The 12,493-nt window shown below is 54.8% G+C and overlaps 1 protein-coding gene across 1 annotated transcript in view; it reads left to right on the forward strand.

The window, feature by feature from the left end:
• LOC121536512 (BCL-6 corepressor-like) overlaps window positions 1–12,493 on the forward strand; it is a 71,365-nt gene that overhangs the window by 40,436 nt on the left and 18,436 nt on the right. Inside the window, exons 7-11 of the mRNA XM_045206466.1 lie at window positions 1,367–1,636; window positions 2,746–2,995; window positions 3,367–3,407; window positions 4,127–4,488; window positions 8,105–8,380. Of these exons, the coding sequence (XP_045062401.1) occupies window positions 1,367–1,636; window positions 2,746–2,995; window positions 3,367–3,407; window positions 4,127–4,488; window positions 8,105–8,380 (1,199 nt within the window). The remainder of the gene's footprint in view (window positions 1–1,366; window positions 1,637–2,745; window positions 2,996–3,366; window positions 3,408–4,126; window positions 4,489–8,104; window positions 8,381–12,493) is intronic.

Consider the following 12,493-nt stretch of genomic DNA (forward strand, 5'->3'; position numbering starts at 1 on the left):
AGAAAAGGAGAGGGAGGGAAAGAGGGGGAGGGGGGCTACTTGTATTGGCGGGGAGCCCAGCTGTGTAGTAGAGCGAGGCCTGGACTGACGTGGGAGCCTAATTATGGCAGAGAGAGAGCAAGGAACAGAGGGAGAGAAAGAGAGACAGAAGGAGGCAGAGAAAGAGAGTCACGCTCTGTGTGGCAGGGTCACGCCAGGGGGTGGATGGGGGAGGAGAGGGGCGAGATGGGAGGGTTTTCGTCCTAAAACAACATTTTCCTCGCTTCCTCTTGCTCTCTCTCTCACTCTCTCTCTACCTCCCTGTTTCTCATAGTAGGAGTGTCAATGTGAACTGTTAGTTTCTTGGCTCCACTGACATCTGATTAAAAACTCTTTACCCCATCCACTGACATCTGATTTAAAAACTCTTTACCCCATCCACTGACATCTGATTAAAAACTCTTTACCCCATCCACTGACATCTGATTTAAAACTCTTTACCCCATCCACTGACATCTGATTTAAAACTCTTTACCCCATCCACTGACATCTGATTTAAAACTCTTTACCCCATCCACTGACATCTGATTTAAAACTCTTTACCCCATCCACTGACATCTGATTTAAAAACTCTTTACCCCATCCACTGACATCTGATTTAAAACTCTTTACCCCATCCACTGACATCTGATTTAAAACTCTTTACCCCATCCACTGACATCTGATTTAAAAACTCTTTACCCCATCCACTGACATCTGATTTAAAACTCTTTACCCCATCCACTGACATCTGATTTAAAACTCTTTACCCCATCCACTGACATCTGATTTAAAACTCTTTACCCCATCCACTGACATCTGATTTAAAACTCTTTACCCCATCCACTGACATCTGATTTAAAACTCTTTACCCCATCCACTGACATCTGATTTAAAACTCTTTACCCAATCCACTGACATCTGATTTAAAACTCTTTACCCCATCCACTGACATCTGATTTAAAACTCTTTACCCAATCCACTGACATCTGATTTAAAACTCTTTACCCCATCCACTGACATCTGATTTAAAACTCTTTACCCCATCCACTGACATCTGATTTAAAACTCTTTACCCAATCCACTGACATCTGATTTAAAACTCTTTACCCCATCCACTGACATCTGATTTAAAACTCTTTACCCAATCCACTGACATCTGATTTAAAACTCTTTACCCCATCCCATCAAAGTTTTACAGCATGTCGTTCTTTTTCTTACTCGCTCTCTTTCTTACTCTCTCTTTTCCTCTCTTTCTCTCTCCTATCACCCCTCTCTCTCCGTTGCTTCTTTCTCCTCCGCTTCCTCCCCTTTCCTCCTCTCCTCTCACTCTTCCTCCCTGGTCTAGGTGGAAGAAAAGTCTATGGGAACAACAGAGTCCCAGTCCTCCAGAGGTGTGGGGGCCAAAGGGAGAGCCTGTCCCCAGGGCAGGAGGCCTGGGAGGGGGCTAGAGATGGTGCCAGAGTGGGCGAGGGTGGGCGATGTCCACCCTCCATCTTGGCACTGGCAGACGGGCACCCCAAGGAGAAGGGTGGGCAGAGCACGGTACCCGCTATCAAACGCGCACACAGCCTACAGGAGAAAGATGAGGAGGAGGGAGGGAAGAGGATTACTTCAGGTGAGTGTGGGAGATGTCATTTTCTCTTATCGACCCGTTACAAAAATCCTCTTAGACTTTTCTGTCCATCTCACCCTTTCTCTCTCAGCTGTCTCATTCCCATCCCTGTTTCTCTCTGTCCCTCCTTTCACCCCTGTCCCTCCTTTTCACCCCCCTCTCTCTCTGTCCCTCCTTTTCACCCCCTCTCTCTCTGTCCCTCCTTTTCACCCCTCTCTCTCTCTGTCCCTCCTTTCACCCCCCTCTCTCTCTCTGTCCCTCCTTTCACCCCCCCTCTCTCCTCTCTGTCCCTCCTTTCACCCCTCTCTCTCTGTCCCTCCTTTCACCCCCTCTCTCTCTGTCCCTCCTTTTCACCCCTCTCTCTCTGTCCCTCCTTTCACCCCTCTCTCTCTGTCCCTCCTTTCACTGCTCTCTCTTTGCCTCATTACCTTAGATGTCCAATCTCTCTTGTTCTGTCTGTCTCTCTCTTCCCACTCTGTCTCTGTTCCCTCTCTCTTTTATCCATCTGTCAGTTCCAACCCTCTCTCCTTTTTCTGCCTCAACCCTTGTTCCTTATTTCTCTATCTCTCTGTCCCATCCCTCTCTCTGTGTGAGATAGAGGGGAGCGAGAGGGGGGAGAGAGGTGTTTAATCCTGTCTTTGTGGAGAGAGTGAGCGAGGGAGCAGGACAGCCATTCTCTATTTTCTTTCAGCAGCGCGGTTCCTCTGCTGTGCTTACCCACCCTCTTCAGAGCTGCTCTTTCCTTCTCTTTTCATCTCCTTTCTTTCTTCCCTCGTCTGTTTGGGTTTCTGTTCTTTTCCCCCTTTTCTTTTGGCATGTGGTATTGCGCTCGCTTTCCCAGTGCTGGCAGGCGAGAGGGATAGTCCTCCCTGGTGCATTTGGGGAAAACACTATTTTTCCTCTCCCCCTTTTCTCTCTTTTCCAACCTCTCTCTCTCTCACTTTACACACACACGCCACACTCACACACACACAGGCTATGCTTAAAGTGAGGCTTTAAACTCATCAGCTTGAGAGAGAGTGGGCACTATGTGTGTCTGTTTATGTTGCATTTCTGTGTCTGCATATGTCCTTTTTTCATTCTCCACTAACCTCCACTTTCTGGCTCTTCAGATGTCTGTGTGCTGCCTGCGGCTCCTACTACTAATGGTGATGATGAAGAGGTGAGGAAGCTTAAAGTGTGTATTGAGCTGAAGGGGCTCTGCCTCCGCAAACCCACCGCCCACTCCCCTGAGAGACCAGAGGTCAAAGAGGAGAGGTCATCACATCATAGCCCTTCCTCCCTGCCCCGGCCCCTCCCCCAACCTGTACCCCAGCCCAAGCCCCACCCCCGCGGGACAGGAAGTTCAAGGTCGACCCGGAAGTGAAACCTCTGCCACAGAAGCCAGAGATCACGAAGAGCTGGGCCAGAGAGATGCTGGCTAACGGAGACGCTAAACGAGGTAAGTACACTGAGTGTTGTAGTCAGTCTGTCTGTCTGATTGTGATTCTCTCTATGAGGTTGTTCTGTTGCCAAGTCGCCAGTGATAGTAGGCTTTTACTGCTGCTGTGTACAGTATGGAGCAATCTTGTACTTTGTGATAAGATGTCCCGTTTCTTTTTCTGTACCCTTTGCATCTCCTCAACATCTCCTCTCTGGTGGTGGTGTTGAAGCCACAGAAGTGAATCTATGCTCTTTATGGTTTAGCCTTCAATATCCATGTGCTTTGTAGTGTCACTTCCTCTCTACGTTAGCGGTGTGGTCATCCTGCCAGGGTTCGGGGACATGAAGGGATGTAGGAGGACACTTCCTGCTCGGTCCAGGGTGCCTGTGGAGGTCTCTTTAGGGTGTTTAGAGTGTTAGAGAGGCTGTCCCTGTGGTTAAGTCTCTTTCTCTCAGGGGTTAGAATCATATGCCTCTGGGGTGTGGATGCACATTCTCTCTCTCCGGGTTGAAGAGCTATGGAGAAAATATAGTATTACGAGTAGTGTGCCTAGCGTGAGGAGTGTGTGTGTGTGAGTGAGAGCACGTGCGCATGCCTATTAGAAATATGGGGGCAGGTGTAATGTGACTAACGTGTGATGAATTACTGTTTCCCCTCGGGGCCAGTCAAATAGAGAGTGAGAGAGAAACGGTGAGAAACAGAGCGAAAGATAGAGATTGTTAAACTAGGGCTTTCCCTGTGCTCACACCATAGCTGAGAAAAAGTGAGAGATGAATAGACTAAGAAAGAGAGAGGGATTAAAGAAGGAGAGTAAGAAAGGGTATTACCTGGGGTGTATTCATTACGCAGTGGAAAACGTTTAGTCTGTTGCAAAATGTGTGTGTGCTTGCGCATATGTGTATGCCTCCCAGACAGATGTTCATCCTCATTAATAAATCGGCACACAGAGAGCTAGTAGAGCTTTACCTCCGCACCCCTAACCTTCAGGCCCTCTCTTTCTGTCTCTGTGTCTCGCTCTCTGTCTCTCTAACCTTGCATTATTTCTCTCCCCCTCTGTCTCTGTCCTGTAGTTGGATTACTCCCTTTGACCCAGCAGAGGGACAGATCGGCCCCCAAGGGGCCCTTGATGGGACCAGGCTGTGACCGGGGATCTAAGGAGCCCAGGAGAGGAGTGGTGGGGGTGAAGACTGTGGGTCAGTGCCCCCCCTCCTCTGCCCCCGAGCCCCCCACCGGAGACACCACCTCTCTCAAGCCCCGTCGTCATGGTGACATGGACAAACCCAAGGGCAAGCGGCCGTGCAAGACCAAACACACCAGCCAGAGAGAGAGGGAGCGCGAGAGGGAAAGAGAGATGGAGCGGAGGAGAGAGCTGCTGAATGGCGCTAGCAACCAGCACGGCAGCACAGATCTGGGAGCAGCTCTGGAGGACAAGGTGAGAGTGGTGGAGTCTCTGGGGTGTCAGCGTTCACAAATTCCAGATTTAACAGGCTGGAAGAGGGTGAGAGAAATAACAGAGGAAGTGGATTGGGGAGGGAGAAAAGGAGTACAGCGGGACGGAGGGAGGGAGAAAAGGAGTACAGCGGGACGGAGGGAGGGAGGGAGGGAGGGGGAGGGAGGGAGGGACGGACGGAGGAAAGGAGTACAGCGGGAGGGAGGGAGGGAGAAAAGGAGTACAGGGGAGGGAGGGAGGGAGGGAGGGACGGAGGGAGGAAAGGAGTACAGCGGGAGGGAGGGAGTACAGCGGGACGGAAGGAGAGAGGGAGTACAGCGGGACGAAGGGAGTACAGTGGGAGGGAGGAGGGAGGGAGTACAGCGGGACGGAGGGAGGACAGGAGTGACGGAGGGAGGGAGGGAGTACAGAGGGAGGGAGGGAGTACAGAGGGAGGGAGGGAGGGAGGGAGTACAGAGGGAGGGAGGGAGGGAGTACAGAGGGACGGAGGGAGGGAGGGAGGGAGTACAGAGGGAGGGAGGGAGGGAGTACGGAGGGAGGGAGGAGGGAGGGAGGAGGGAGGGAGGGAGGGAGGGAGGAGGGAGGGAGGGAGGGGAGTACAGAGGGACGGAGGGAGGGAGGAAGGGAGTACAGAGGGAGGGAGGGAGGGAGGGAGTACAGCGGGACGGAGGGAGGGAGGGAGGGAGGGAGTACAGCGGGACGGAGGGAGGGAGGAGGGAGGGAGTACAGAGGGAGGGAGGGAGGGAGGGAGTACAGCGGGACGGAAGGAGAGGGAGTACAGAGGGAGGGAGGGAGGGAGGGAGGGAGGGAGGAGACGAGGAGGAGGAGGGAGTACAGAGGGAGGGAGGGAGGGAGGGAGGGAGTAGAGGGAGGGAGGGAGGAGGGAGTACAGAGGGAGGGAGGGAGGGAGGGAGGGAGTACAGAGGGACGGAGGGAGGGAGGGAGGGAGTACGGAGGGAGGGAGGGAGGGAGGGAGTACAGAGGGAGGGAGGGAGGGAGGGAGGGAGTACAGAGGGAGGGAGGGAGGGAAGGGAGTACAGGGAGGGAGGGAGGGAGGGAGTACAGGGGGACGGAGGGAGGGAGGGACGGAGGGAGGGAGGGAGGGAGTACGGAGGGAGGGAGGAAGGGAGTACGGAGGGAGGGAGGAAGGGAGTACGGAGGGAGGGAGGAAGGGAGTACGGAGGGAGGGAGGAGGAGGAGGGAGGGAGGGAGGGAGGAGAGGGAGGGAGGGAGGGAGACAGAGGGAGGAGGGAGGGAGGGAGGGAGAGAGGGAGGGGAGGGAGGGAGGGAGAGCAGAGGGACGGAGGGAGGGAGGGAGGGAGGGAGTACAGAGGGACAGAGGGAGGGAGGAAGGGAGTACAGAGGGAGGGAGGGAGGGAGGGAGTACAGCGGGACGGAGGGAGTACAGAGGGAGGGAGGGAGAGGAGGGAGGGAGGGAGTACAGAGGGACGGAGGGAGTACAGAGGGACGGAGGGAGGGAGGGGAGTACAGAGGAGGGAGGGGAGGGAGTACAGAGGAGGGAGGGAGGGAGGGAGTACAGAGGGACGGAGGGAGGGAGGGAGGGAGTACAGAGGGAGGGAGGGAGGGAGGGAGTACAGAGGGACGGAGGGAGGGGGGAGGGAGAGGGAGTACAGAGGGAGGGAGGGAGGGAGGGAGGGAGTACAGAGGGACGGGAGGGAGGGAGGGAGGAGAGGAGGAGGGAGGGAGTACAGAGGGAGGAGGGAGTACAGAGGGACGGAGGGAGGGGAGGGAGGGAGGGAGTACAGAGGGGGAGGGAGGGAGGGAGTACAGAGGGAGGAGGGGAGGGAGGGAGGGAGGGAGTACAGAGGGAGGGAGGGAGGGAGGGAGGGAGGGAGGGAGGGAGGGAGGGAGTACAGCAGGGACGGAGGGAGTACAGAGGGAGGGAGGGAGGGAGAGAGAGGGAGGGAGGGAGTACAGAGGGAGGGAGGGAGGGAGTACAGAGGGAGGGAGGGAGTACAGAGGGGAGGGAGGGAGGGAGGGAGTACAGAGGGAGGGAGGGAGTACAGAGGGAGGGAGGGAGGGAGGGAGGGAGTACAGAGGGAGGGAGGGAGCGAGGGAGGGAGGGAGCAGAGGGAGGGAGGGAGGGAGGGAGCAGAGGGAGGGAGGGAGAGAGGGAGGGAGGGAGGGAGGGAGTACAGAGGGAGGGAGGGAGGGGGAGTACAGAGGACGGAGGGAGGGAGGGAGGGAGTACAGAGGAGGGAGGGAGGGAGTACAGAGGGACGGAGGGAGGGAGGGAGTACAGAGGGAGGGAGGGAGGGAGGACGGAGGGACGGAGGGAGTACGGAGGGAGGGAGAGGGAGGGAGGGAGGGAGTACAGAGGGAGGGAGGGAGTACAGAGGGAGGAGGGAGGGAGGGAGCAGAGGGAGGGAGGGAGGGAGGGCAGGAGGGAGGGAGGGAGTACAGAGGGACGGAGGGAGTACAGAGGGACGGAGGGAGGGAGGGAGTCAGAGGGAGGGAGGGAGGGAGGGAGTACAGAGGGACGGAGGGACGGGGGACGGAGGGACGGAGGGAGTACAGAGGGACGGAGGGAGGGAGGGAGTACAGAGGGAGGGAGGGAGGGAGGGAGTACAGAGGGAGGGAGTACGGAGGGACGGAGGGACGGAGGGAGTACAGAGGGACGGAGGGAGTACAGAGGGACGGAGGGAGTACAGAGGGACGGAGGGAGGGAGGGAGGGAGTACAGCGGGACGGAGGGACGGAGGGACGGAGGGAGTACAGAGGGACGGAGGGAGTACAGAGGGACGGAGGGAGTACAGAGGGACGGAGGGAGGGAGGGAGTACGGAGGGACGGAGGGAGGGAGGGAGGGAGGGAGGGAGGGAGTACAGAGGGAGGGAGGGAGTACAGAGGGACGGAGGGAGTACAGAGGGACGGAGGGAGGGAGGGAGGGAGGGAGGGAGGGAGGGAGGGAGGACAGAGGGACGGTGGCACGGAGGGAGGAAGGAAGGAAGGAAGGGAGTACAGAGGGACTGAGAGGGAGAGGGGGAATAAGCGTGAGAGATGAAATATGTTTACAATGTGTAGAGTGCTGCTGCTGCTCTGACCCTTTCCTGCCCTGGAAAACTCCCTGTGGAGTGTGTGTGTCTGTTTGTCGGTGTGTGTGCGTGGTATTGTGTGTGTGTGTGTGTGTGTGTGTGTGTTTATCTCCAGCTTCAAGTGTGTGTTATTGTGTAGAACAATGCCAACACTGTGTGTGTACGAGCATTCTTTACATAACGAGAAAACCCTGGAGCATTTCAGCAGTAGACTTGGCGGTGAGCACTCAATTACACACACACAGAAATGTGGCAGCCGCGGCTGAGTGTCTGAAGCGTCGGAGTTCAAAGGGAAAAAAAGGAGAGGAAAAAAGAGGCTAGTTGTTTTCTGCTCTCACCGTTCCATCCCTCGCTTCGGATTCCGACAGCTGCTCTGACTCCGTATTCCACTGGGGGGGGGGGGGGGGCAAAAGCTTATGCACACACACAGACACACGTTGTGTGAGGGTACAGCTTTGTTTGTGATTGAGCATTTGTTTGTATGTGAGTAGCTATTTCTTAATTGGTGTGTGTGAGTTCTCTCTAACCCCTCCTCCTCTTGTCAGGTCAGTGAGCAGTGTGCTCAGAAGAAAATACCCTCTTCTCCCCTCCATTACCTCGGCTCTCCGGTCAAGACCTGTTCCCCCGCAACGCAGCCCCCCTCTCTTCCCCCCCAGGTGAACGGCAGTGGGACTGTCCCACCGGAGAGAGCTGGGGTGAGGAGGGTCCCCCCAGCTGAGCTTCCTGTGGTGCGGCCCATCCCCCCTGAGGCACGGAGACTAATCGTCAACAAGAACGCTGGAGAGACGTTGCTACAGAGAGCGGCACGTCTCGGATACGAGGTAAGACAAGCTCTCTCTCTCTCTCTCTCTCTCTCTCTCTCTCTCTCTCTCTCTCTCTCAATTCTTCTCCTCTATATCTCTCTCTCTCTCAATTCTTCTCCTCTATATCTTTCCATTCTCCCGCTCCCCCCCTTCCTCTGAGCGCTCTCTTTTATTTTCTTTGTGCTTCTCACACACACACACACACACACAAGCTCCCCCTTTCCTCTCTGCCTCGCTCTGCTTCCTCGCATCTCATACATTTTCCGTGAAGGGAAGTGTGAAACACAGACACACACACACTGCTGCCTCACACGCACACAGACACACACACACACACAGTGCTGCCTCACACGCACACAGACACACACACACACACTGCTGCCTCACACGCACACAGACACACACACACACACACACTGCTGCCTCACACGCACACAGACACACACACTGCTGCCTCACACGCACTCACTCACACACACACTGCTGCCTCACATGCACTCACACTCACACACACACTGCTGCCTCACACGCACACACTCACACACACACACTGCTGCCTCACACGCACACAGACACACACACACACACAGTGCTGCCTCACACGCACACAGACACACACACACACACTGCTGCCTCACACGCACACAGACACACACACACACACACACTGCTGCCTCACACGCACACAGACACACACACTGCTGCCTCACACGCACTCACTCACACACACACTGCTGCCTCACATGCACTCACACTCACACACACACTGCTGCCTCACACGCACACACTCACACACACACACTGCTGCCTCACACGCACACAGACACACACACACACTGCTGCCTCACACGCACACAGACACACACACTGCTGCCTCACACGCACTCACACTCACACACACACTGCTGCCTCACACACTCACACTCACACTGCTGCCTCACACGCACACACAGACACACACACTGCTGCCTCACACACACACACAGACACACACACTGCTGCCTCACACGCACTCACACACACACACTGCTGCCTCACATGCACTCACACACACTGCTGCCTCACATGCACTCACACAGACACTCTTGCTCCTATCTTTCCCTCTCCTCTTCCTCTCCTCTTTCTCTCACCTTTCTCTTTTTCTACAATCTTTTTTTTTTTTTTTTTTGGGGGGGTTAATGTTTTATTTCCCTGTGGAATAATGCTCTGTATGTAGAAGTTTGGCAGACTTACAAGGAGGAGGTGAAGATCAGTATAACAATTTGAATGAGTGTGCATGTGACAGTACTCCGATTGTTTTTAGCTTCTCTGGGCAGACAACTAGCGCCTGTGTGAGTGTTTGCTTGCTTGTGTTTTGTGCTCTCTCTGTTGTGGCACTCCCCTCCTCCCCACTCTCCCTCCTCCCCACTAGCCCTCCTCCACTCCCCCTCCTCTCCACTCCTCTTACTTCCTCTCTTTCTCGCTCTCCTTCCTTCCCCCACTCTCTCTCTGTCCTCCCTCTTTCTTTTATTCTCCCCAGGAGGCCTACTTAGCCCCCCCTTTTCTTACAGCCACACACACATATCCAAGACACTAGTGAAAATGAATCACATTTCTCATTCGGTCTTCCTCTTTCCCTCCTTCCTTCCCACTCTCTCTCTCCTTCCCTCTCCCTCTCTCTCCTTCCTTCCTTCTCTCTCGCTCTCTCTTTCGGCTGTATTTCATTAAGTGTGCTGTCAGTGACAGTTAGGCTGCTGTTAATTAAACCCCTCAACTGTGTTTGTGTGTGTGTTAACAGACCCGGGCTGTATTTCTCTATATCCCCAGGTTTCATTTCCCCAGGATTTTCATTGTCCTTTCTCGGCACCTTTCAACACACAGATATTGTGTGTGTGTATCAATTTCCTGTCTTCTTTATCTCACCTCTCTCTGCAGCATGTGCACTTGGACATTGTGTGTGTCAATCAATCTTTCTCTGTGCGTTGTGTGTGATTAATCTCTGGTTGAGGTGTCTTGATGGGGCTGTGTAAATGGGAGGAGCAGCAGAGTGGAGAGGAGAGTAGGGGAGGGAGAGGGGGAGGTGGGAGAGGAGGGAGAGGAGAGTAGGTGGGAGAGAGAGGAGGACAAGAGTAGGGAGAGGAGGGAGAGGAGGTAGAGGAGGGGGAGTGACAGGAGAGTAGGGAGAGGAGGGAGAGTAGGAGGTGGTAGAGGAGGAGGAGGAGGAGGGAGAGGAGAGGAGGGGGAGAGAGGAGGAGGAGGAGAGTAGGGGGAGGGACGAGAGTAGGAGGTGGGAGGTGGGAGAGGAGGGAGAGGAGAGTAGGTGGGAGAGAGAGGAGGACAAGAGTAGGGAGAGGAGGTAGAGGAGGGGGAGTGACAGGAGAGTAGGAGGTGGTAGAGGAGGAGGAGGGAGAGGAGAGGAGGGAGAGAGTAGGGAGAGGAGGAGAGTAGGGAGAGGAGGAGAGTAGGGAGAGGAGAGGAATAGGGAGAGAGGAGGGAGAGGAGAAGAGGAGAGTAGGGAGGAGAGGAGAGTAGGGAGAGGAGGAAAGGAGGAGTAGGGAGAGGGGAGGGAGAGGAGGAGGAGTGTAGGGAGAGGTATACCTGGAATACCTGGGATAGGATAAAGTAATCATTCTACCCCCCCCCCTCCCCCCTTACCCCACCCCAAAAAATAAAATAAAACATAATTTAAAAAACATATTGTAAAGTGGTTATCCCACTGGCTATAAAGTGAATGCACCAATTTGTAAGTCGCTCTGGATAAGAGCGTCTGCTAAATGATGTAAATGTAAATGAGAGGAGAGGAGTAGGAGAGAGGAGGCAGACAAGAGTAGGGAGAGGAGGGGAGGGATAGTAGGGAGAGGAAGAGGAGAGGTGGAGGAGGAGAGTAGGTATAGTAGGGAGAGGAGAGGAGGAGGAGAGTAGGGAGAGCAGACAGGATGAGGTAGAGGAGGAGGAAGGGGGAAGGAGAGAATAGGGAGAGAAGGGAGAGGAGTAGGGGAGGAGGAGAGGGAAGAGTAGGTAGAGGGGAGGGAGAGGAGTGTAGGGGGAGGGAGAGGAGGAGGGGGGGAGAGGAGGGGGAGGAGGGAGAGGTAGAGGAGGAGAGGAGGGAGAGGAAGAGGAGAGGAGGAAGAGGAGAGGGGAGCGAGGGAGGAAGGAAAGGAGGAGGAGGAGGAGAGGAGAGTAGGGAGAGGAGATGAGAGTAGGTTAGAGGGGAGGAGGAGGAGTGTAGGGGGAGGGAGAGGAGAGGAGGGAGAGGAGGTAGAGGTGGAGGGGAGAGTAGGTGAAGAGTAGGGAGAGGAGAGTAGGTAGAGGAGGCGGAGGGGAGAGGAGGATTGAGGAGGTAGAGGGGAGGGAGAGGAGGTAGAGGAAGATAGTAGGGAGGGGAGAGGTAGAGGAGTAGGGAGAGGAGATGAGGAGGAGGAGGAGAGTAGGGAGGGGAGAGGTAGAGGAGGAGGAGAGTAGGGAGAGGAGATGATGAGGAGTGTAGAGAGAGAGGAAGAGAGTAGGGAGAGAGGAGAGTAGGGAGATGAGGAGTGTAGAGAGAGAGGAAGAGAGTAGGGAGATAGGAGGAGGGTGTTCAGAGATCAGCTCTGTTTGTGTAGTCTCAGGTTCTCTCCCCATCCATCCCTCCCTCTTTTTTTCTCTCTCTCTCCATTGCTCCCTCTCTCTCTCTCTCTCTCTCTCTCTCTCAGGAATCGCATCTCTTGCCTCTTACTGCCTGTGTGCGATAAGCAGTTTCTAATGAGTCAGCCACTCACAAAGTATAGACTACCGATCACTGTCCATGGTTCTGAAATTGGGACATCTATGCGTCTATCAGATGATGTGGTGTTAGTGCTTGTAGTAGTCTAGCTTTGCTTTAATGGATGCATGTTTCTTTTTATTTGGTCGTCATTTTCACATGTTAAGCCTAATGTTTATGTTACACGAAGCTATAGGCCTACATTCTGAGACTTGTCCCGAAGCCACTCCTGCGTTATCTTGGCTGTGTGCTTAGGGTAATTGTTCTGTTGGAAAGTGAACGTTTGCCCCAGTCTGAGGTCCTGAGCGCTCTGGAGCAGGTTTTCATCAAGGATCTCACTGTACTTTGCTCCGTTCATTTTTCCCTTGATCCTGACTAGGACTCTCAGTCCCTGCCGCTGAAAAACATCC

The sequence above is a fragment of the Coregonus clupeaformis genome, chromosome 23 (assembly GCF_020615455.1).
Source record: "Coregonus clupeaformis isolate EN_2021a chromosome 23, ASM2061545v1, whole genome shotgun sequence".
In the NCBI taxonomy this organism is placed as follows: domain Eukaryota; kingdom Metazoa; phylum Chordata; class Actinopteri; order Salmoniformes; family Salmonidae; genus Coregonus; species Coregonus clupeaformis.